This window comes from Neofelis nebulosa, chromosome 6 (assembly GCF_028018385.1).
Source record: "Neofelis nebulosa isolate mNeoNeb1 chromosome 6, mNeoNeb1.pri, whole genome shotgun sequence".
NCBI classification, from domain to species: Eukaryota; Metazoa; Chordata; class Mammalia; order Carnivora; family Felidae; genus Neofelis; species Neofelis nebulosa.
Window position 1 is genome coordinate 133292198 of NC_080787.1, and position 26079 is coordinate 133318276.

General features: G+C 40.3%; 1 protein-coding gene across 8 annotated transcripts in view; it reads left to right on the top strand.

The window, feature by feature from the left end:
• Positions 1 to 26079, top strand: part of PHACTR2 (phosphatase and actin regulator 2) — a 276161-nt gene that overhangs the window by 189176 nt on the left and 60906 nt on the right. For all 8 annotated transcript variants that reach the window (XM_058735516.1, XM_058735513.1, XM_058735515.1 and 5 more), the window contains exons 3-4: positions 16793 to 16873; positions 21887 to 22045. In XM_058735516.1, coding sequence (XP_058591499.1) covers positions 16793 to 16873; positions 21887 to 22045 — 240 coding nt within the window. The remainder of the gene's footprint in view (positions 1 to 16792; positions 16874 to 21886; positions 22046 to 26079) is intronic.

The window sequence follows — 26079 nt, forward strand, 5'->3', positions numbered from 1 at the left end:
GATTGATATCTTAACTATGTTGACTGTCACACTGTATGAACTGGTATGTCTCTCCGTTTATTTAGCCCTTTTATTTCTTTCATTGGCATTTTGAAGTCTTTAGAAAACAGTATTAGGTTTATACCTATTTTTTTTAACTTTTTTTTTTAATGTTTATTTTTGGGAGAGAAAGAGAGACAGAGCATGAGTGGGGGAGGGGCAGAGAGAGGGGGACACAGAATCCAAACCAGGTTCCAGGCTCTGAGCTGTCAGCACAGAGCCCGACACGGGGCTCAAACTCACAAGCCGTGGGATCATGACCTGAGCCGAAGTCAGACGCTTAACCGACTGAGCCACCCAGGTGCCCCATATACCTAAGTATTTCTTTTCTTTCTTTTAAAAAAACTATTATAAATGATATATGTTTTTAAAAATCCGTTTTCCAATTATTCATTGCTAGTTTACAGAAATACAATTGTATCATGCTACCTTGCTAAACTTACTTATTAGTTCTAGTGAAGATTCTTTAGGATTTTCTGTATTGATGATTATGTCCTCTGTGATTAGGAATGGTTTTATTTCTCCTTTCCCAATCTATATGCCTTTTATATCTTTTCTTGCCTGGCTAGGACTTCCAGTATGGTACAACAAATAGGACTGGTAAATGTGACTTGCTTGTCTCTTTCTCGTTCTTAGAAGGAAGCTTTCATTAAGTATGGTTTTAGTTGGGGGTGCCTGGGAAGCATCTGACTATTGATCTTGGCTATGATCTCACAGTTCATGGAATTGAGCCCCATGTTGGGGTCCTTGCTGACACCACGGAGTCTGCGTGGGTTTCTCTCTCTGTCCCTCGCTCTCTGCCCCTCCCCCACGCTGTTGCCTGTGCTCTCTCTCTAAATAAACTTAAAAAAAAAAGAAGTGTGGTGTTAGCTGAAGGTTTTTTGTAGATGCACTTAATCAAGTTGAGCAGGTTCCCTTTTACCTGACTTTATGAGAGTATTTATTATGAACAGATGTTGAATATCTCAGATGCTTTTTCTGCATTAATTGATACAACCATGTGGTTTTTCTTCTTTAGATGGTTATTATGATAGATTACACTGATAGATTTTTGAATATTGAATCAGTTTTGCATCCCTGGGGTAAACACAATTGAGTTGTCATGTAGTATTCTTTTCATATGTTGCTGGGTTTTATTTGATAATATTTTGTGGAGGATTTGTGATATTGGTCTCTGGTTTTGTTTTCTTGTACTATTTTTGGTTTTGGTATTAGAGTGATGCTGATCTCATAAAATGAGTTCATTATATTCTATGAAAAGATTCTCTGGGGTACCTGGATGGCTCAATCTGTTAAACTTCCGACTTCGGCTCAGGTCATGATCTTGCAGTTAGTGAGTTCAAGCACTGCATCGGCCTCTGTGCTGACAGCTCAGAGCCTGGAGTCTGCTTTGGATTCTGTATCTCCCTCTCTCTCTCTGCCCCTCCCCTGTTCATTCTCTGTCTCTCTCTCTCTGTCTCTGTCTCTCTCTCAAAAATAAATAAACATTTAAAAAATTTAAAAAAGATTCTGTAGTATCGGTGTTATTTCCTCTTTAAATGTTTAAAAGCGTTTACCAACAAGACAACCTGGGCCTGGAGATTTCTTTTTTAAAAGGATTTTAAGGGCACCTGCGTAGCTCAGTCGGTTGAGTATCTGACTGCAGCTCAGGTCATGATCTCATGGTTCATGAGTTCGAGCCCTGCATCAGGCTCTGTGCTGACAGCTTGGAGTCTGGAGCCTGCTTTGGATTCTGTGTCTCCTTCTCTCTCTGCCCATCCCCCGCTTGCACTCTGTCTCTCTCTCAAAAATAAATAAACATCACAAAACATTTTTAAATAAATAAAAGCATTTTAAACAGCAAATTCAATTTCTTTAACAGTATAGGATTATTAAGGTTATCTCTTTTATCTTGGATGAGTTTTGTTAGGACCCTTGGCGCTTTGAAATGGAAAACGAAAGAAGGTTCTTCCTCCAGCTTTCCTTATGGTTAACCAACTACTTCATGTCCTTCAATGAAGTCCATGTTCAGTTGCTAACTTCTCAATGAGGTCTGCTTTCAGTCTCTGTACTGAATCTCTCCTCTCCTCCAGCACTCTTTTTTTAACAGCCTTTTTGAGATATAGTTCCTGTGCCTTACAGTTGACCCATTTTATGTGTAATTCGCTGGTTTTTAGTAATATTCACAAACTGTGCAGTTAGCACCACAGTCAATTTGAAACATTTTCATCACCCTAAAAAGAAACCCTGTTGAGCGGTCACTCCCCATTCCCCCCACCTCTATTTTCTGTCTTAATAGATTTGCCGATTCTTGATGTTTCCTGTAGATGGAATCATACAAGAAATATATGGCCATTTGTGACTGGCTTCTTTTGCTTAGCATAATGTTTTCAAGGTTCATTTATATTGTAACACCTATCAATACTTAATTTCTTTTTATTGTCAAATAATATTACAGGGTATGAATATATCACATTATTTATGCATCCATCATCAGTTGATGGACGTTTATTTGGGCTGTTTCTATTTTGGCTTTTATGAATAATGCTGCTGTGAACATTTGTATACAAGTTTTTGCGTGGACACGTACTTTCACTTCTCTTGGTTGTAGATCTAGAAATGGAATTGCTGAGTCATATGGTAATTCGGTGTTTAACGTTTTGACGAACTGCCAAGACTGTTTTCCAAGGCAGCTGCACCCGTGTTACATTCCCCTGAGCAGTGGATGAGGGTGCTAATTTCCCCACGTGCTGGGCAACATTTGTTATTATCTGCTTTTTTATTATTGCCATCCCAGTGGGTGTAAAGTAGGTCCCCTGGCACCCTTGCTTCCTTTTTTTCTGCCCCACCTTGTTCTTTCCACAGCACATCTTAGCCTTCTAACATTTATAAATTATTTGTATTTTTTATTAACTGGTCCCCCCTCCCACTAGATTATGAATTCCATGAGAACTGGGATTTTTGATTTCTTCTTTGGTAAAATCCAAAAGCAGCTTGAATAGCATCTGGCTTATGTTAAAGCATTTAGTAAACGTTTGTTGAATGAATTAGTGAGAGGCTCTTGATAGGCCTTATCCTATTCCATATATATGGTTTTTGCTGGTGAATGTGATTTGTAAAGTGCTGGAATGGGGTGGGGGGGGTTCCATTCTTTCTTAGTGTTCGTGTCATTGAGAGCTGCTTAAGAGCCTTAAGGAATTGAGAAGCCAAAATAGACAAAATTAATATTTCACCAAACTTAATGGACAGGTTAGGGCCCCATTCCCTCACGAATGGATAATGAACTTAAGTAACAGGTACTGTCTGTTCTGTATGGCAACAGCCTCTTGATGGCATCAATGACACAGAAAGAAGGTCTGGGTTGTGTTTCAGTTCGGCCAGTTGTGTACCTGTGTATTTTATAAATTAACCAAATTAGACCAAATGAGTGTTAAAAATTCTGTGGATAAGAGACCATATAATAATTATACATATTTACATATATATATATATATACACATACATATACATAAATATACATTTTCCTTGTTTTAATTCTTTTATTCTTTTTTTCCTAAAGACATATAATGGCATTAAAACAAATTTGTTCTCTATATATTAAAAATGAAGGAGACTGGGGCGCCTGGGTGGCTCAGTCGGTTAAGCGTCCGACTTCGGCTCAGGTCACGATCTCGCTGTCCGCGAGTTCGAGCCCCGCGTCAGGCTCTGGGCTGATGGCTCAGAGCCTGGAGCCTGCTTCCGATTCTGTGTCTCCCTCTCTCTCTCTGCCTCTCCCCCGTTCATGCTCTGTCTCTCTCTGTCTCAAAAATAAATAAACGTTAAAAAAAATTTTTTTTAAATAAATAAATAAAAATGAAGGAGACTAAATATTCCTCTTCAGTTTTTTTTCTCCCAGTAGAATGAATTTTTCTTGTTTCAATCTTCCCGCATATAGATGGATGGAAAGAATCATTAAGGCCCCACCTTTTTATTTATGGAGCATTTATTATTCATTATAGATCTATTCTAGGGATGAAACCCATTTATGGGAAAGAGTAATATGAGTGCTAACTTTTTGTGTATTTTTCATAAGTGAAATTGGTGGTTTCATAAATAGGAAAACCTTCTAGCACGGATTTAAGTTAGCCAGCTACATAATGAATGGCCAGATCATCAGGACCCACCTTCCTTAGATAAACAGAAACCATAAAATCTTATTTCTGAACAGACTTGAGGAGACTCCCTTGCTTCCGGCCCATTCTAGAAGATGTGATATGGTTTGTTTAAACCAAGCTGGGTTTTAGATTTAAATTTGTTGAATCATAGAGCAGACTAAGATCTCAGACCTGCAGCCTTTCCCGGGGGGAGTTAGGTTCTCCAAGGGCTCAGATAAGCAAGGCATTTTCACTGAGCATCCTATGAAATTGTTACCAAGTGACCCATGCATACTACTGATTTTACTGATTTCTGATTATAAATGACTTTTTTTTTAAGAGCCACACCCACTAGAATGGAATATAGAATTGTTAATTTGCATTTCTTTTTTTCTTTGCCACATTTAATTTCCTCAGGGGGATGTAGAGGAGAAGGAACTATGTTCCCATTGACCTCTTAATAAAAAAAAAAAACAGAAAACTTACACTGGGATGAGACATAGTCAGTGTGTATTGCTTTAAGAGACAGTCTGATTGTTTATAAGCCTTACTTGGGTGGATAATTTCCTAATTTCATTTTCCTTTGGAGTGGTGCCACTTTTTAAATACTTTTTAAAGGTGCTACAGAACTCTTTGTGGCCTGGGTCAGAGAATCGTGTCAGGAAAGTCCATTATTTTATTTCCTTTGCATATTATTTCCCTTGGTGGTTTTGTTTTGATTTTTTTCATCCTGTGATACGAATCCGGTCTTTATCGCTAAGGGCTATCCTGAAAAGTGACTGATTTTTGGCTTCTGTGTTTTCCTGATTTGTTTCCCACTTGGAAAATAAATTGCAGTCTTAATTCTTACTTCTTTTTATTAAGTGAAAAGAATTTGCTCATGTAGGCATATGACATTTTGTGCTAAATTTTCTTTACCTGCTTTCCCAAACCCAGAACTCTCTAGGTTTTGAAACAGATGCTCTTGAGGTTTTCTTTATTCCAAAGTATAAGTGTTTACTTAGTACCCACTGAAAGGCAGGGCATGAGAGGCTACATGAGAAATATAAGAAAATAAAAAGCATGGCTGGAGAGAACACTGGGTACTGGAGAATAGATGGTGAGCACCGTAACCATCAGTGTGGTTAAAATTCTTTGAAAATAATTTAATTTTTTAATAATTAAATAAAATTTAATTACCTATTTAAATCTGATGTTGATATATTGCTGGCATTATGTAGTCCTTTCTTTTTGCTGTTTTCACAATTCAGTGCTGAAGTGATCCATATACAGGCGCCCGGGTGGCTCAGTCGGTTAAGCGTCTGACTCTTGATTTTGGCTGAGGTCGTGATTTCATGGTTCGTGAGACTGAGCCCCGGGTCGGGGTCCCTGCTGACAGCGTGGAGCTTGCTTGGGATTCTCCTCTCTCTCTCTCTCTCTCTCTCTCTCTCTCTCTCCCTCTCTCTCTCTCTCTGCTTCTCCCCTGCTTGTGTGTGTGTGTGTGAGCGCTCTCTCTCTTTCAAAATAAATAAATAAGCATTAAAAAAAAATAAAATGTTCCATTTAGTTACTACCCATGAGATTTGAAGAAGTTCCCTTTGAATAATTTGCATAGTTTGCTACATGTGGAGCGTGTGAAGTAACATGTTAATAAATAACAGTAGACAAAGTTTGATTTCTGTTACCCATTTCAAGTTTTATTTGGGATTAAACTTAAAGTAGGAACAGGATACATGGCTATGAGTAATAACTAGCCCTCGTTGAGGTTTTACTGTGTGCCAGATGGTGTTTTAAGTATCTTCCCAATTACTCTGTGAGGTGGGTTGCTAACTATAACCCTCATTTCCCTAATGAATAAACTGAGGCACAGAAAAGTTAAATAACTGGCCCTAGGTTTCAGGGTTTGTGAGTGGCATAGCCCATGTTTGAACCTCAGAAGCCTGGCTTGAGTCTTCATTCTTTTTCTTTTCTTTTTTCTTTGGGAGAGAGAGAGACAGGGAGTGCAAGCTGGGGAAGGGCCGGTGGGGGGGGGGGGGTGAGGGGAGAGAGAGGGAGAGAATCCCAAGCAGGCTCCATGCTGTCAGCGCAGAGCCTGACATGAGGCTCAAGCACACGAACCATGAGATCATGACCTGAGCCGAAATTAAGAGTCCGATGCTTAACCGACCGAGCCACCCAGGTGTCCCAAGTCTTCATTTTTAATCCCTGTACTACACCACCTTCTAGATCAGTAACCATATCAAGGTAAAAATACCAACAGAATATTATCAAAGAGATTTACGTGTATATACAAGAGAAAATAGAACACAGGGGAGAAAAAAACTAATATTTATAAGCTCCCTACTTTGTATCAAATACTTTATGAAATGTTTTAATCATCCTGTTGTCCATCCAAGTCAGGTTTTCCTATCTCTGTTTTCATATACAGAAACAAAGGCCTGGGGGAATTTGGAGCTTGACTATATGATCACCTGCTAATAAGTTGAAATGTATGGATTTAAGCTTAAGATATATTCTTAAAAAGGCTAGAACATATCCTTCCTGATTCATTTTCTATTTTCTAGCTTTTTCTTTTTTTAAAAAAAAAAAAAGCTTGTTTATTTTGAGAGTGACAGAGAGAGCCCAAGTAGGGGAGGGGCAGAGAGAGAGAGAATCCCAGGCAGGCTCCTCGTGGTCCATATGCATAGCCCAACGTGGGACTTCAGCTCATAAAACTCTGAGATCATGAGCTGAGCCACCATCAACAGTCGGACGCTTAACTGACTGAGCCATCCAGGCGCCCCGATTTTGTAGCTTTTTCAGTCTTAAAGAAGAATGATGAGACCCCTTTACCATCTTAACAGAGATTTGGAAATAGAGAGCAGACGGGGAGACTCCTGAAAGGGAGATTATGTCCAAGTAGAAACAGCACTGCTGTGAAATTTTAAACATTATAGTTTGAGTTACAATGAAAAGGTACGTTTCCCTAAGCCTCCAATATTTTTTGGTGTTTTGTTTTGGAAAATAAAAACTTTAGTAGAGTTAGCCTTGGTCGTCTCACTGCAGGGTCCAACAGGAATTGAGTATCATTTGTGCATCCTGTTTTAGTCTAGGTCTGGACCAGTTTTGCCAAAGAAATACTGTTCTTTATAGATACTGTACATTGTGTAATACAGGCAAGATGATAGAAGAGGAATGTTTAATTAACATGCTCAAGAAAACTTTTTTTTTTTTTGCATTAATCCAAGAAAGTTCATACCAGCTTTCCAAATGTTTTCTTTTCTAATCTTATTTGATTGAAGTACAGTTGACACCCAATGTTATGTTAGTTTCAGGGGTACAGCGTGGTGATTCGACAAGTCTGTGTGTTCTGCTGTGCTCACTGCAGCTGTAGCTGCCATCTGTCACCGTATGATGCTATTACAATACTCTTGACTATATTCCCTGTGCTGTACATTTCATCCCTGTGGCTTACGCGTTCCATAAATGGAAGGCTGTATCTTCTAATTCCTTTCACCCCTTAGCCCATCCTCCTATCCCCACCCATCTGGTAACCACTGGTTTGTTCTCTGTGCTTATGGGTCTGTTTCTGCTTTGTTTGTTCGTTTATTTTGTTTTTTAGATCCCACCTATAAGTGAAATCATACTATATTTGTCTTTCTCTGACTTATTTCTGTTAGCATAATACCCTTTAGGTCCGTCCTTGTTGTTCGAAATAGCAACATCTCATCCTTTTTTATGGCTGAGCAATCCATGTGTGTGTGTGTTTGTGCATGTGTTTGTGTGTGTGTGTGTGTGTGTGTGTGTGTGTGTGTGTATGTAAACACTTTCTTTATTCATCTATCAATGGACGCTTAGGTTGTTTAAGAAAACAGATTTTGGGGGCAACTCGGTGGTTCAGCTGGGTAAGTGTCAGACTTCAGCTCAGGTCATGATCTCATGGTTCATGAGTTCGAGCCCCACATCAGGCTCTGTGCTGACAGTTCAGAGCCTGGAGCCTGCTTTGGATTCTGTGTCTCCCTCTCTCTCTCCCCCTCCCCCACTCATGCTCCCTCTCTCTCTCTCAAAAATGAATAAATATTTTTAAAAATTATTTAAAATCCTAGCCGCTTTAAGAAAAAAAAGATAGAAAAAAATTTAATCACCTTAAGAATCCTAGTCTGATGAGATATGTATATGAAGGTGGTAAACATGGATTTGGGGGAACACCTCCTCAGCCTTACTACTCCAGCTGGTTACTGACGCCTATTGGTTTGAGTTGATGATGTTTTATTATGTATTGTCTTTAGGTTCACTAAATAAAAACAGGCTTTTAAAGGTTACATATTAACCCCTTCAAAACATTTTGGCCTAAGATATGAATAATTTCTGACACAGTTGAATTTGAATCCTACTCAGTTGAATTTGATATTGAAACAAGTGGGCATATCTTCATTTAGGACTAAGGTCTCTTTCACACCCACTCTTGTCTGATCTTCTAGTTTGAAAAACCTCTTCACCATTTAGAGATGAGATTCGTGTTTGTATCAGGTCTCTAGCTTGTTCATAGTGTGAAGTTAGAATTAATTACTCTAAGGATGAGTATCATTCTCTTTGTTCCAAACTTCTGTAACATTTGTGGTGTCACCCTGTTTTGAGTTTACCATCTTTTAATCTGAAGAAACAAGAAATGGAAAGACAGGATAAATCCAGAAGCACCTGTCTTAAACATTTGTGTTGCTCACGTATCGGTGAGAGTCCTACTGGAAGAAAGACAAGCAGTGTTTCACGTAGTTCACACATCCTGGCCTCTGATTAGTCTCCTAGGATTATTTGTACTTCCTGGCCCATCTGGGATCGGGGACTTGCTCATTGTTCTAGGCCTAAATCTTACCCCTGGGGAGTAAAATCCAGGAGTCCCTGGGGTTGACTTCCCATGGCTGTTCCCAGCTCGCCCCCTCTGCACACAGCACTGATTTCAGCTGCTGTTGTTTCCACAAGACAAAGATCATCGCATTTTCCTCCTCAACCTGGCCTTTGTCTGTCACCCCATCGCCTGAAATTGTAAAAGTATTACATACAGTGTTTCATGAAAAAGCATAATGCTGAACAATTTGTAAAACAGCTTACCTTTGGTGTGAAAAGAGAATAGTAAAAATGAATATTTGCATTTGCCTAAGAAAGTCTGGAAGGATACACGGGAAACTAATAAGCGTGGTTATTTACTTGTGGAGTACAGCTGGGGTTCGATTTGAATAGGTGGAGGGGAAGGTGAGAGTGAGAGTTTTTATTGTATCCTTTTATAATTCGAACTATGACAATGTACTGCCATCTAAAAAGTGCTCATTGAAAATTAACTTTAAAAAGTTTCTCTGCCTCATATCTGGAGGGAAATTTGGAAAGCATGATACCTGTCACGGGGAAGTTGAAATGTTTATAATCATCAACTCAGTTTGGAGAATGTAAGCAGTAGGCTTTTGGCTAGACACATTTGGATTCAACTGGATTCTGCGTATATGATTGGAAAATGTATTTAGCCTTTTTAAATCCCGATATCCTTATCTGTTTGAGGGAACTAAAAAGAATTGCTTAGCCTGTCTTTCAGGAATACTGGGAAGCAGGATGAGAAAGTAAATATAAAAATGCCATTTAAGCAGCAAATAAATGGATGATTACTATAAGGTTTCTGGAGGAAGTTGTGGCACCAATTTCCCAAGAGGAGGAGGGACATAGATCTCAGCATCTTCCTCTTATTTAAGGTCTGGTCAGCTTTCAAATTCTTGAACTTGAGGGGGATAAAGAAGGTCTATGTAGTTCTTCTTTCATATTTCTGCCTTGAAAATCTAGAGAATCTTTGTCTTCTGTTGGGAGAAAATTCACTTTTAAAAAAAGCATCTACATAATAGCTTTTTTTGGCTGTTCAAAAGTAAAAGCTCTTTATTGCTGATGAATAATAATAGACTTAAGCAAATGGGAAACTTATTGGTTCATGAAAGTGAAAAGACCAGGGGCAGCAACCTTCAGGTATGGTTGGATCCAGGTGTCTGAAAACTAAGATTAAGAATCCATCTCCTTCTTTGAGCCTGTTCTTCAGTATTGGCTTTTTTGTTTTGTTCTAAGTTAGACTCTCCTTTTATGGAGGCAAAATGACTACTAGGGGCTCTAGGCTCATATGTGGCTAGTTTCAACAGATACAAAAGAAAGAGAAAGCCTTCTTTTCCTGTTCCAGAAATTCTCAGGCTGGATGTCATTGGTACAGTTGGGACACAGCCTCTCTTGTAACCAATCACCAATGCCAGGAAGATACTAGGCTCTGATTGGATAAGCCTGGCAGTCTTGGAGCCCGGGGTTGGGGTTAGCTTCACACAGATCACATGGACTGAGAGAGGAGGAAGGTGGTTCCTCAAAGCTATGTCTAAAATAAGTACAGGGGTGCCTGGGTGGCTCAGTCGGTTAAGAATCCAACTTCCGCTCGGGTCATGATCTCACGGTCCGTGGGTTTGAGCCCCGCGTCGGGCTCTGTGCTGACATGACAGCTCAGAGCCTGGAGCCTGCTTCAGATTCTGTGTCTCCCTCTTTCTCTGCCCCTTCCCCACTCGGGTTCTGTCTCTCTCTGTCTCTCAAAACTAAATAAACATTAAAAAAAAATTTTTTTTAATAAGTAGAAAAGGTTAGCAAAGGGTGCTAGACATGTCTTCCCTCCCTCCCCTCAAAACACAAATGCAGAAACTTAATGCAATGTATTGGGGCATTATGAGGATGAAATGATAAACGAGACATCTCTCATAGGGCTTAGAGTCATGTCAATATGCATCCCTGTACACGTGTAGCAATGAAAAGTAGAGAAGTGCTAGAACACAGGTACTGGTAATAGCTAACATTTATTCAGTGCTTTCTAGATTGCAGGTACTGGTCTGAGCACGTTAGCTTTTTAACTCATTTAGCCTCCAAAAGAGCCAGCAAGGGTAGCAGCTGTTTTCCCATTTTGTAGATGAGAAAGCTGAGGCACAGAGAAGTTACTCTGAAGTGTTGTCAGGAACACAGTTGTTACTGAATCTCGCCAGCCAGGATGCTGAGATCCCTAGCAGGGGCCGCTGTGTGAAGAGATCTTAGAATGTTAGGAGGATTCCACCAGAGAGGGAGAGAGGGCAAAGGTCTGATTCGAGGAGAAAGAAACAACAAAGGAGTGGAGCTGAGGAGGTACAGAAAGTCTTTAAAATGGTGAGGAGCAAGGTTCGACTTTAGCATGGGGCTTGTGAAAAAGGGAGGTGAACAGAGGGAGGGGAAGAATGGAAAGCCTGGCCGGGTTCAGATGAGTCGGGCTTGTTCTGTAGTCAGTAGGATTTTTAAGTAGAAGAAGGGTATGGATAAATAAGAAAATGGCCAGACCCCTGAATATTTTTAGTGGGGGACGTCGGCTTTATTTCGCTGCCTTATGTTCTTGAGATGTTTTGGAAGGTTTTTGCAAATGTCCCGTTGGGTGGCATTTTGGTGGTGGTTGCTTTAAATGACTTCGCTACGCTTTCGTGAAGGGTCTTTTAAAAAGGAGGCCGTTTTCTGACATTCTGTTTTCTGTAACTGCTATTGAGGAGAGGTAAAGCAAAGCCAGGCTCTTCTAGAACGCTTTCAACATGAGACAAGCAGTTCTCTGTTTCTGTCACAGTTTTACAGTAAGGCCATTCAGCACTCAGCACCAAGAAGATAACACGGTACGCTTATTTAGTAGTCTGATTGCTCTTCTGTTTTGTTCCGTCATTAAACGGTGTTAGAATTGAGAATTAGGACTCTCTTTCCTCGCCAGAAGAAAACACAAGTGGCTTGTTGACTACAAGATTTACTCTCCCAGATACTTCCAGAGTAATTTAAAATCCTGGCCGAGCGTCCACAGCAAGGAGCTGGTAGCATGTGCCCCGGCCTCCTCTCCTGAATGCAGGCTTCATGCCCAGAAGGACATCATAAATCATTTAAAATTTATGATGAGCCCGGTCGTGTGCTACATCCTGTTAGTTGGCTGCCGTCTGTCCTCCTCACACTACAGCCTTCCTTCTTCAGAGCACACAGAGACTTTTTCAGATGAGCCATAGGACAGACAGCTCAGGATTTTCCCTTTGGAGGGCCCAGCCAAGTAGCAGAGGGGGCAGAAAACAGAAGACTCCTGTTCGTAGAGTTTTGCCACAAGCCTCGTTTGCTTTCTCTTAGACTGGAGGGGGGGAAGGGGCACTGTTAGCATTTTTAGCCTATTTTCTTTTATTCATTTATGCAACAAATGCACATGTTTTCTGAGTTCCAACAACCTGCGAGGCACTGTTGGAAAAACAGCAGTAAACAAAACAAGAGCTTTGGTTCTCATCGAAACTCCATTTAAAGAGTGGGTCCCATTTCAGGAGGGGGGGACATACTGTGCAGGATAAGGTAGACAGAGGCGAGAAGACGAACAAGCTATTCCACGGCTGTGCGATGGAGGGATTTCTGATAAGGTGACATTTGAGCAAAGACTCGAAGGAAGTGATGGAATGAGCCGTGTGGGGGTCTGGGGAAATCCCATCCTGTAAGGACAGAGGCCACCATGCAGGAGCTTGCTGCTTGCATCAGGTGACAAGAAGCAGGGCTGGAGGGGCTGGAGCAGAAAGAGCCAGGAGGGAGAGGTGACGAAAGGATCCCATGGGGGGGGTGGCGGGGAGGCATCATGTGGGGGGGGGGCAGCCTCTGGGGGGCATGGTGGAGACCATGCCAAGGAGTAGAGAGAGAATTCAAAGTGAGATGGATGGACAGCCATTGGATGTTTTTGGAAGATCGGTCCTCTTCAAATACTTGTAGCACCAGAGTATAAGCGTGAAGGCAGGAAAATGGGGCACAGTGCATCCTTCGCTTAGCAAAGCGTGTGCTGTTGTAACCAGAATTGAACTGTCAGAACTTGAATTCACCCAATCCAGAGAGCAAAACAGAAGCCTTGGGTTTGCTTTGATCTTCATAAAAAAACCACACACGCTTTTTTAATTGGGATAAAAGTAAGTAACCATGAGCTGTTTACTCACCTGGTAACCATACTTTTCATGGAGAGACCTAGCTACTGCATCCAATGATCTGACCTCCCTGCTAAATCTCTTCCCCAGCAGTATTTGTGAGGCCCCCAACATTATTGCTATCGTTGCACAGATTAGTGTGAACTTCAGAGTCAAAGAACAGCTGGTTGGATACTATACTAGGCATCAGGTTCTAGGAGGCTTCAACAACCCACTTTGCTCTCAGTGAACACAAAGGTAACTCAGACTATTTTCCCATCACGGATGGCTTACTTTAGAGCTATGGGGAGCACGGGTTTGATGAACGTGTAAAATTACAGGGAGTGGGATTCTGACTCCTTATGAGGAATATCTTCCTAAGAACGAGGGTGACAGATGCCTGGAGAGGGCCATCCTGCCTCTGAATGTTTTCAGCAGGTGAGCACATCTCAGGAATGTTCCTGAAATGGCTCCTGCTTTGGGCGGCATGTTGGACGGGAGTGACCTCTCAGACTCATTCCGATGCAGAACGCTTCCAAGCCTATGAAAAAGTGTCCAGTGAATGTGCTTTGCAAACATACAGACATTATATAAACATGAGGCAAATATTTTAAAAGATGAAGAGTGTGATACTTGTTCTTCTGGGAGAGCAGTGGTTGGAACTTTGTGCCCCAGCAACATACTTTCCATGCTCAGTCGCCTGCAGTGTGTTCTCACTGGCCCCGTACACAGCTATCTGCACTACGTGTTAAAAATCCGCTCAGCCAAAGACCAAACAAATTGCCAAGACGTTTTCCTATCAGGGCCCGTTTATAAGAGGTAAAGCAAAGAACAAAGCTGTCGGTTTCAGTTCCTGGAAGGAAGCCAAGCTGCTTCAAAGCTCCAGAATTTGCAAGGAAGAAAGATGAGGGATTTTTAACTGAGATTAAATTAGAACTAAAGCAACAGAAAGCTTAAAACTTAAAACTGAAGCATCCTCAGGGATCCATAATGGAAAGGCAGAAACAAAAGATAGGTTTGGGCTCTCAGACGATCTTTCAGTACAAGAGTGAAAGCTTTTAAAGGCGCCCAAAGCAGTGATTACAGAATGGCTTTGATTAATGATACTGGATCACACAACATTTGAGCTGGATGAGTTGTCCGTTAGCGATCACTGAATCGCGTCCCTCAGTTTACAGATAACAGATCAGAGGCACTGGAACCTGAAGAGACAGCTCACAGAACTCATTGTGGAAGTTCTGGGACTAGAATCCAGGACCCCTGACAACCCCTTCATGTTTTAGATCACTCTGCAGAAACAGCAAACAATGAAAAGTTGTTTCCTAAGGTGAAGGGGCAGACAGCCACAAGGACCATGTTCTGAATCGACTGCATTTGGCCCCTCAGAATGTGGCTAATGGCACCTGCTCTTGCATTTGCCACCTGTGTCCTCAAGCTTGGAATCCTTGGGCCCACCTCCAGGCCTGGGGGCCGGGGCAAGCAGCAGGAGCGTCCTGCGGTCCAAAGAGGTCGACCAGCAGCCCAGACCCCGGTGCGGCTGCCTGAACTTGGCATCTGTTCCCCATTCTATGGTCTTATCCCACCTCAAGTCCTGTTGTCACTTCCCTGGACAAATTTAGCCCCATCCGTCTTCTGCCCCCATCTGTCTCGGGCCCGGGTCTCCTCAGAGCCCCAGTCAAGCATGAATGGGTTTGTACAATCCTTGGGGAACCACAGTGGTCAGGGTCCTTCTGAACCACCTGCACTGTCTTTGCAGTGCCCCATGGTGTCATTGTGGGTGTTGTTTGGCTTCCTGTGCTGACAGGAGTTCTCATTGACAAAAGCCTGAACAAATCGAAGCTGTACTGAAATAACAGCACTCTTTTTACATAAAAGAACTCCCATCAAAGAACAGCTCTGGCTGCCCCCCCCCTTCCCCCACCCAGTTAACTTTGTCCGTTGAAATGACCAACATTCGCGGGCGCTGTTGTTACTTGCTTCTGGAAGAGGGTGGAGAGTGACGGTGGGTGGTAATCTAAAGGAAGACGGGAAGTTGTGTGTGTGTGTGTCTCCACTGGAACCAATAAGATGTTCGTGATTATTTTTTTGACCATTTGTTCATTCACTCATTCATTTATTCATTGTCTTGTTTGTTTATATTCTGATTCTATCCAAAACTATGTTTGACAAAACCAGGAACAAAGGGCACATATGCGGTAAATAAAATAAAAATGAATTCAGGTCTCTAAGAAGGAGGAAACAGATTTCGTCGGAGTTGTCATATGAAATCTGTGTTAAATATCAAATTTTACTCTGACCTTTGTCACGATAAAGGTCAGGATAAAAGACAAATACCAGGATTAAAGAGGAATACACAATTAATGGTTATCAGAAAAGGTAAAAAATATTTCAGTTTCTTCAAGAGAGACTAAGTGTTGGTATTCTGGGACTCATGCCATTACCAAACACTTACTGAGGACGTGCAGGTGCTTGGCCCAAAGCTCTTGGCCCAAGACACACCTCTCCCTTCCCTTCTCTGTCTTCAAAGTGTCCTTACTTCAGGCCACCTGGGGCACCCCCAGAAAACATGTGCTTAGTGTTAGTACGAGTTCTGTTTCTGGGTGTCAGAGTAGGGCTTGCAGTAATGGGGTTTAGTTTGGGTCTTGAAATGATGTTGTTCATGTGGTTCCAGGATTTGCAAATTTTGAGGCCAGGAATAGGAATTTTAGGGGGAAACAGAATCCAGTCCTGCTGTGGCTACCCAGTCTCCACCAACATACCTTTCCTTCTACCTAAATTGCCCTTTCTGTGGCCCCTTTTTCTGTGTCAAGATGCTTTTTCTAACAGGGCATCTAGAGGGAAGAGACTTGTATAAGAACACACGTCAGAGAATGTCGGCTCAGAGGATTAGTAGGTGACGTGACTCTGTATTAATTTTACACACCTCTTTGGCCCCTCAAAGTGGGGAGTAGAGTCAGACCTGCAGGGTTCAGGAAACTAATATTATATACACATAAAGTGAATACTATTAAAGTCCCACCCTGAGCTCCTCCACTCTGAAGTTGTAACAGGAATTTAAATTCTTCCAGAAGGAAGAGGCAGTGTTGAGATCCCCACCCCTTTACATGCCTGTGAAAGCATGAATTCATTCCATCCTCTTAAGACTTGGGGTTTGTCAGGGGATATACTGGAACATGCTAGACCTTTTGAGTATGGCAAGGAAATGAGTCACAGAGATCTGATGTGTTGGACTTTTGTGATAGATGGCAGGAGGAAGAGTAGTCCTTTTTCACTGGGATTCAGATGAATTACCTGAATATTTACTGAGTGTTTGTTTGTTTGTTTGTTTGGTTTACATGTAAGCATACATATCCTTTACATACATTGCATATTCACAGAAGCCGGTTTTAGAATGCCTAAAAAAAGGAATATTGCAAACTGTGTGCTCTTTAGTTGATAGGAAATCATGTGTCTGGATTCTTGGCCAAACATCGTCATTTGAAGGACCAGGCCCAGGGGCTGGGTTTCAGAGCATGGGCTGCAGTCCTTTGCCTTTGTCCTAATGATACTGACTCCAACCACATGTTTTCCGAGACGACTAGAAACACTGGGGTTTGAGCCTTCAAGTGAACAGAATAAATGTGTTCGATTCTACTTGCAATGTTTTTCATAATTATTTTAAGCAATGACTTGATTCTTACTTATGCTTATTCTCTTTAAAAGTATTAGAAAGGAAGATATCCACAAGACAAAGTAGAGAGGAGCTGATAAGAAGGGGCGTTCTTAAGGAGTTGCCTGATCAAGGTGAGGAAATTAATCATACATTTAAAGTAACTTGATCCCTCATTCTTTGGTCTTTCTTTCATTTTCTTTTGAAATTTAAGATGATCATGGTCTTTGGGAGATAAAGCAGTGAGTACGGCCCTCTGAGAATCTTGCTTTAATTCAGAATGCCTTTGTGGGCTGCAGAGGATCGAAGGTATTCTAGAAAAGAAATTCAATGACCTTCTTGGTGAGTCCTTCACCGTACGTCACTAACCCTAAAGCTCTCCAAAGGTGAACTGGCTGAAGATACAGATAAGATACAAATGCTTATATGACCCCTCTTCTTTTCTTGAGCTTCAGTCTTTCTATACAAGTTATCTCAATTGTTTGAGTAAATGCAGAGTTTTAGCTTGGCTGGTGCCTTTGGGTTTCTTCAATCTACCAGTAAAAGAAAAAGAGAGAGAAAAGAAATGTCAATGTACCTCTTGTCCTTTATTCTCTATAATACATTCAAATGTTCGATCAGTAAGGCATGAATAGACAAATTAATCTGCTTTATGCATTCTCTCAAGTAATTTTCCTACCGTTGTGCTCTTTTCATTTCTTTGAATCTAATTGTCTTTCACCTTTTCACTAACAATTACTATTTCCAAGTATTTTTCCCCTGCCCCTAATCTTCCCCTGCCCCTTTTTATTACCCTCCCAAGAGGGAGTCTTGCTCAAAAAGACAAGGATTAGCTACAAACCAAGATAGACCCTCAGAAGAAGACACCGAGATTGATTATTTCTCCAAATAAGTAATGCCAAACAATTTTCATTGCTCCCACTACTATTAAAACTAAAGGGAATTTTTGTTGCAAAATTGTTGATTTACCTCATGCCTTCCCTTGCCCCACCCCCTGGATATTTACTGGGCTAAAGTTGTATTACTGTACTTTTATGAAACAAAGTATTATTAATTTGGAATTGAAATCATACTACTTCTCTTTTTCTGATAAATGTGCCTTGCAGAGAACATCTTTTGGAATTCACTATTTATAAACCCAAATGACACACTTTTTCCAACATCTGAATAATTCCTGAACAGGGCTAGGGAATGCTTTACTATTTGACTCCTGCTTCAAAGAATGTAGGGAAAAGTCTGGAATGAATAATACCATTTTTCTTGAGCCCTCACAGTTTTAGGCATTTGATTTCAATCTCTGACCTATTATACTTTTCTCATTCTGTTTTATGAATGAATTTTATGTCTTCTCTAGTTTTCCATTACTAGGAAGCTATTTATTTCCTGTCTGGGGCTTAAAAAAAAAATGCACATCCCTAACTTATTGTCAGTTGAAGGTAGACTTGAAATGTTAAAATCTGTCTCCCCTCTAATCTCTTGGGAGGCAGGAGAAAAATTACAAATCCACTGAGCAATCAATCCCCTTTCTGGGGAGAGTAATACCCTTTCTGGGGTTGGCCAGTGTAATTGTTTGGTATCGTTTATTTGGAAATTTAAAAAAAAAGGGTTTTTTTTAATCTTTATTTATTTTTGAGAGAGAGACAGAGACAGAGTACAAGCAGGGGAGGGGCAGAGAGAGAGAGACACAGATTCCGAAGCAGGCTCCAGGCTCTGAGCTGTCAGCACAGAGCCTGATGCGGGGCTCAAACCCACAAACTGTGAGATCGTGACCTGAGCTGAAGTCAGATGCTTAACCGACTAAGCCACCCAGGCACCCCAATTTGGAAATTTTTTAAAGAAAGGAAAAATGGAAAAATTTATGATGAAACTGTTACCGAGTATGAAAGACAGATATAAAGACCCCCCTTTTTTTTATCTGATTAAAAAAATCATAGCTAGAAAAAAGTTTACTTTTTCTAAAAACAAGTGGCAATGGCCAGTTTAAAGAAATCCTTAGTGTTGATTGGTTTTTGCTCTGCCTAATCTGTTAAACTATGTACTTGATCGCTTATGATATCATATACTTATTTCCCAGAAATCGGACACTGGTTGACCTTTTTGTAACTTTTGTGAACTGAACATTACAAGTTTTAAAACATAAAAGAAGAAAAACAATTTTTCACCTAAACGTACTGTAATAGGTTTAATGTTTGGGAAGCCATAAGTTACTGAATTGTACTTTCTGCCTTTTTCGTGGCCCCTAAGTGGACCTATAGAAATGACCTAAACCTTGAAAGTTCCTGGTGATGCCTGTAGTAAACAGTCTTTTCCCCTTTTCAACCAAGGGCTGGAAAAAAGAGTTTTCTGTCATTTTTCCAAAAACAATTATCTTGAGAGTTTCGGTCTGTTTTCAGCTCTAGCCAGAGACTGGAAGCTGCTGTGCTTGGTGACAGCCTCCTGTCTTCTACCAGTGAAGATTCATTCTTTGCCTCGATCTGCTTGACCTTGCCTCAGCTCTCTTGACACTTACTGTCAATTTTGCCCTTTATTCAGTGAGCCAGATAGGCTTTTAGAATCCCTCCAGCTCCCCTAGGTTTGACCCATCCCACCACACCCCACCCCACCCCACACCACCCCACACCCTCACTCTCAGCTATATTGTTATTATTATTATTCCTTTTAGATGATCTTTTTTACAGTCAGATCTAACTTCCAGCTAAAAGTTCAACAATTGGCCTTCTCTCCTGAGAATTCCAAGGTCTAGTCCAAGTTCCTTCCTTATTTCTGGTTCTTTCCTTCCATCTCTCCCCGTAGCTTTAACACGAGGGCAAGGAGATGTTTCTGCCTGCCTTCCAGCCTCCTTTCTTTCTCTCCTGTGGTGTACTTTTTAACCTTCTGATGAGTCACTCACCTTTTGGTCTCACAGCCTTCTCCTTATCTCTGTTTCTCTGTGAACTATATCCCAGATACACTTGTTTGAGCAGAAGGAGGTAAAGCCCCCAGACGTCTGTGTATCTCTTGGTTCACTTTAAGCTTACAACCTTTTTTGAGTTGCCTTTTGCCTTTGCACACGAATGCTCTTATTGCTATAACACCAGCGTCTTTCCCTGCTGTCCTTTGCCAGCACGTGTGTGTGTGTTTTACTTACATACATAAACTGTATCAAGGACTTAACTTATTCTAACTCTACAATAACGTACAAAACTAGAAAACTTTTTCAATACACACGCCAATTAGTTATTAATAACTTCATCTCTACTGTGTTTTATTCTTGAATTCTGTATTTATCACATATGTGTCTCCTTTTTCTACAGTTATTTTCATATGCGCTAGCTTTATTTCATACCTCAAAGTAAGTATCTTTCCACTTTGTTGACTTTATGTGATAATCCAATTTCTTATTGCACCTTGACTATTAATTTTCTCTCTAGCTTTTTTGTTCTAGATTTTAAAAAATCGGTTCTTTAACCTACTACAGAATTCTAGCTTAATAAGGGTTGAAACAGAATTAAATGTTCATTAACATAACTTCAGCATATTTTTGTTATCAACTAAAGCCAGAGAACTCAAAGGTAAATTTATATTTGGGTTGCCTAAAAATTGAGGTTTTTTTTATATAAAGAAGTGGTTTTCTACTTTGTTTGGAATTTTCCATTCTTGCATTAGTTTTTGGTTTTCCTGTGTCTAATACCTGGACATTACATTATGTCTCCCCTCCCTTGTTTTTAATAGTGAATTCCTTGGGATCTAATAATAAGAATGAAGAGTCTTTTGGTTTCATTTTGGTTTGACCTATACTCTTCGAAAAGTATTACCTTAATTTTATTGAAATAGTTAAGGTTTATTTGCAATGGCATTACCTTCAATTATTGTCTATTTTACTTTTATACAGGAACCAGATTATAGGTACTTGGAAGTTATATGGCTTAAGCAACAATTTCGTTTTCATTTTGAGCATGACATAATTCCATGATATGTATTTTTCTTATTAAAATGTCATGCCTGTTTTTGTGGAGAAGGCCAATGGATTTTATTGTTGAGCCAAAGCAGTTCAGTCATATTTAATGAAAATTTGAGAGATGATCTCTGTTTTATTTGTAACGATTGCCAAAATAAGATTAATAAAAAACTGCATAAGAATAGCTGTAATCATGCATTTCTTCAAGTTTGCAAAGTCAAAACTTCAACTTTATTATTATTATTATTATTATTATTATTATTACTTTTACAATGGTAGCAAAGCCTCTTCAAATGTTCCATATATGACCTAAGGTTAATCTTTTCAAGTATCACTGAGTTAAGAGTTTATGCAAAATCTTATTCACTTTTGAGGCTTCTAAAAATTATGAAAGTTCAGGGATTAAAATTAGTTATTTCTGATTTAGATAACATATTGCAAATTTTATTTTCAGTTGTGATTTTTAAAAAGTTCCTCTGCAATTACTTTTTCTTTTAATTACATGTTTTTCCCCCTAATGTTTTCAAATTATTATTAGGTCACATTAAAGGCTTTTGGTCAGTTATATGTGACAATGATCTGAATACATTTTAATACTTCCATAAGTAAGAAAATGAAAACAAAATTAGCCTCACTACTAGCTTTTCCTGAATACAGAGTGGCAGTTATCTTTCTATGTAAAGTTAGCATATCATAGATGCAACAATCTGGAGACAGTGGCAGTTGGAAAATTTCATATTATCCCTCTTATCATTTGTATGTGTAACTACATTTCATGTTATTTGTGTACTTATACTCACCTGTGTTTTTAGTGCTTGTTAAAATGTTTATTCCATTTTTCAGATTTCTCCTTTTACCGTTCAGTGTCTGAATGACAGAGACTCCTAAGTCCTGACTTCAACAAAACCAAACGCAAGAAGAGAAGGGCTGTGCTGCCCTGGGATATTTCATAATTAGGATAATAATTTCTACTGTCCTAAAAGGGCACGTGGATATCCCCACCATTACTGTTTTTCCCCCAAGACTAAGGATTTCCTAGCTCTTTTTGTTTGAATGAAATGTTCAGTAAAACATGGTGAAACAATACAGGATGTATTTGGTTCCCAGGGCCTGATACATGAACCCAAACCCTATAGTCCTAATAACTGGAAAACTGGGTTTTAAGAAAACCATCAAGTTAGACATCTAGGTGTTTCTTTCCCCATTTTAGATGGAGATGTAGCAGTTAACTTTGAAAATTCAAACGGGCACATGATACCCATCGGAGAGGAATCTACCCGAGAGGAAAATGTAGTAAAATCTGAAGAAGGTAATGGCTGTGTAGCTGAAAAAGCACCACCTCTGGAGGAAAAGGCAGAAGATAAGAAAGGTAAAATCAAGAGAAACCCCCTATTCTTTTGTTTCAATACAGCTCAATATTGAGAATCAGGTCGTAGGCTCCAAACAGTGGTTCTTAGGTTAGGACCAGTTAGAGAGAGAGCAGGTTTGCAAATACAAAGAAGAGCGAAATTATAACTAGTGAAGAGAAATAGGATGATTTTCTTAGGTAGATGCGTCCATTTTGTAAGCACATCGTTATTTATTTTTTTATTTAATTAATTAACAATCAATTAAGCATTAATTAACAGTAATAATCAGAAGGGATATTCTCTTCAATCATTAGAGAGCTGGGAATTTTTTTTTAATGTTTATTTTTGAAAGAGACAGAGTATGAGTGGGGGAGGGGCAGAGAGAGAGGGAGACATAAAATCTGAAGTAGGATCCAGGCTCTGAGCTGTCAGCACAGAGCCCAATGTAGGGCTCAACCCCCTCAAACCATGAGATCATGATGTGAGCCAAAGTCAGATGCTTAACCGACTGAACCACCCAGGCGCCCCATATCTGGGAATGTTACCCTTTCCTTGGAAGCTTTTTTTTTTTTTTTTTAAGTTTATTTATTTTGAGAGAGGGAGCACACAAGCGGAGCAGGGGCAGAGAGAGGGGGAGAGAGAGAGAGAGAGAGAGAGAGAGAGAGAGAGAGAGAATCCCAAGCAGGGTCTCTCCACTGTTAGCACAGAGCTGACGTGGGGCTTGATTGCATGAACCATGAGATCATGACCTGAGCTGAAAATCAAGAGTCGGATGCTTAACCAACCGAGCCATCCAGACGCCCCCTCAGAAACTTCATGTCAGTATTATGTTTATTATTATTATTTTTTTTTTTTAGAAAAAATGGTATCAATCTGAATATCTTTTTTACTGGTTAGAACTGACCCCTGTGAGCATGTCAGCATGGTAGGACATCAAAACCAAGATGTTTCAGCATAGCACTGTCTCCATTAGTAGGAGCTTGGCTGGTGGCATCCAGATACTTAATGTTGTAGGTCCTAGTTGAGGTTCTAGACATGTCTGAGAGAGACCCAGGAATAGTTCCCAGAGATGCTAGGGACTGTGGTTACTGTATTAACCACAGAAACCTGCTTTATGATTTGTCTGTGCAATTGGAAATTTCAAAACATGCCAGGGGCAATTATGCTATTCTCTGAAGGCTTCTTTAAAGACCTTGGTTTCTAGAGTGAATATGCTATGGTCAGTTAAGATACCAGCAAAATATATGTCTATCAAGGACCCCTCAAGACATTCACAAGTTCCTGGTCACTGATTCTAGATGATTCCATGCAGCATAGAAATGAATCCTTAGGAGACAGACTGTTTCCTGTTCTATAATGTCTGCCTATGAGTTGAATGGCAAAACTTGTCAGACCTAGTTTAAGTTCTGTAGGCATTTTGAGAATTCTTAGAAACCGCTGAAAGCAAACTTCTCTTCCTCTGTTCTTGACCCAAATCCTTCAAAGACAAAAGAACAAAAACAAAGAAACAAAAGGGCATTTGACAGATATTGTAATTTAAAATTACTTTCTCTGAAAGTCCATAACCCCTTGTTTGCATTTAATTAGCCTGCAGAAGTTTTAGAAGCCCTATTAACAATCTGTTAGAAATTTATTGTTTTGCTTTATTCAATATTAAGCATAGTATTCAGGGGCTTTCCTTAGTCCTGCTCCTTGAAAGACTCTGGTTAAACTTACAAGTACTGACTATAAGAAATTAATATTTTTAATGATAATATCCCTGGAACATAAAGAGAAAACAGACCTACATAGATTTCAAGGGGATTAATTTGAAAGTATTCATGCAAATAGTGATTTTTTTTTTTTTAAGTCCAACTGTCCTGTCTCACCAAACTGTTGAATTTCAAATCCATCTGTGGTTTGTCCCTGATACAGTCTTTTCACATTCAAGAATCACACCCTTAAAAAAAAGAAAAATCACACCCGTCATTATGGAACAGTCCATCATTAGTGTTTGTCTGGTCCGTGTGGCACGTCAGTCATTGGGCTGGCCTAACTTCAAAGGAAGTGTTTCCCTTATCAACCTAATAAAGTGTTGCTGACAGTTTTATGTTAATTAAGCCAGCAGGTCCTGATGTTCTAAACAGATGGCAGACCTCATAGTCCTAGGTCCACGGATGTTTGAGAGTGTGTTTGCTTCCTTATTCTGTACTTAGAATTAGTACATTCAGTTCTTTTTGGTCAAATAAGGTCCAAGATAGCGTCTTGCTTAGCTAGTCTGTACTGAAAGAGATAGAAATAAATGCTGGACATGCTGCCATATCACTAATAAGGCAGCAAAGCCTCCCTCTCACAGTGTGGATGGTGCACCTTCCAGAGCCACACTGAAAGTGGGGGGAAGCATTTGGTGTGGAAGCTGCTTCCTGCGAGTAAAAAAGAACGTCACTCATGACTCACGTTACAGAGTATTACGTTAAATAGAAAATACCTCATACACCAAGATCACCATTTATTTCTCTGGAAAGATAGCATTTAATTCCAAACAACAACCCAAGATTCCCTTTTCCTTCTGCTCCTTTCATGGTCTCACTGTCATGCAAATCCACGATCCCATGTCCTTAATTCACCCTTTGGCTGTTCTTAATTCCTTTTTGGGGGATAAAATGCTCCCTTTGCTTTCACATGAAACGAATTTATCCAATGTTTAAATGGATAAATTTATCCAATGTTTAAATGAGAGCGAGTGAGGGAGGGGCAGGGAGAGGGAGACACAGCATCCGAAGCAGGCTCCAGGCTCTGAGCTGTCAGCACAGAGCCCGACGCAGGACTTGAACTCACGAACCGCGAGATCGTGACCTGAGCTGAAGTCAGATGCTTAACCGATTGAGCCATCCAGGTGTCCCAAGGGATATGACATTTTAGACAAAACGAATTTTCAGTTCAGTCAGAAGAGCATACAGTTTGCATACAGACATACACCCCACTTAGGGTTCTCCACAGACCAGACATAAATATTGGCCCTCTGGCAAACACGTACAGAGCATTGGCAGAGTCCACAGAGGACAGAGGTGTGGACGGTGCTTGTCCACGAACACGAAGAGCTCGCATTCAGCGGGTTCACTTTCAGCCTAGGTGGGATTGTCACTCCCAGCTGTCGCAGAGTGACCATCTCCTCCCTCCCAAACCCAGAAACCGCATTCTTCGGGGCACAGCTTTAGAATTTGAAACCTTAGGCAGAAAGAAGTCAGATCTCCGGCGATAGGCCCGTGTGGACAGGCGAAGAGCTGTGAAGGTTTATAGCGTGAGAGAGAATGGAGATGCCCGGTGCTGGAGATGAGTGAGTTCATGGGCTCTCACCGTGGAGAGGACTTGATCTCTGTGCGTTATGCAGCTGTCTAATCTTACAAAGAATAATCTCAAGAAGTATGTAAAGAGTAGGCCTTTGCCCCACATCACAAGTCAACATAGATTTATATGTTTTATGTTGAAATGAAGTGATTTGCGTGTACCATCAACTTGTATTGTTCTTGACTCTGACTTTTGTGAGTAAGTGGCCTTCTGCTTCAGACCAGGTAGGTTAAGAGAGTCACTATTTAGCTAGAAAGATACAATGTACATACAACACAAAGACACACATACAAAGTAGCCTCTGGTAAATACTGAGTAAGTAGCTCAGACTATAAATATAAGAAAAGTTCAGTGGCAGGAGGGGACTGTGGTAGGTTTCATGGCTGGGAGAAGATAAAATAAAAGCTTTATTGATCAACTACTATAACTCGAATCATTCTTTTTTTTTTTAATTTTTTTAAAAATAATTCATTTATTTTTGAGAGAGAGAGTGCAAGCGGGGAGGGGCAGAGAGAGAGGGAGACAAAGGATCCGAAGTAGGCTCCACACTGACAGCAGCGAGCCCAGTGCGGGGCTCGAACTCACGAACTGTAAGATCATGACCTGAGCTGAAGTCAGACGCTCAACCGACTGAGCCACCCAGGTGCCCCTCTTTATATATATATATATATATATATATATATATATATATATATATGTATGTATATATATAATATACATGCATATA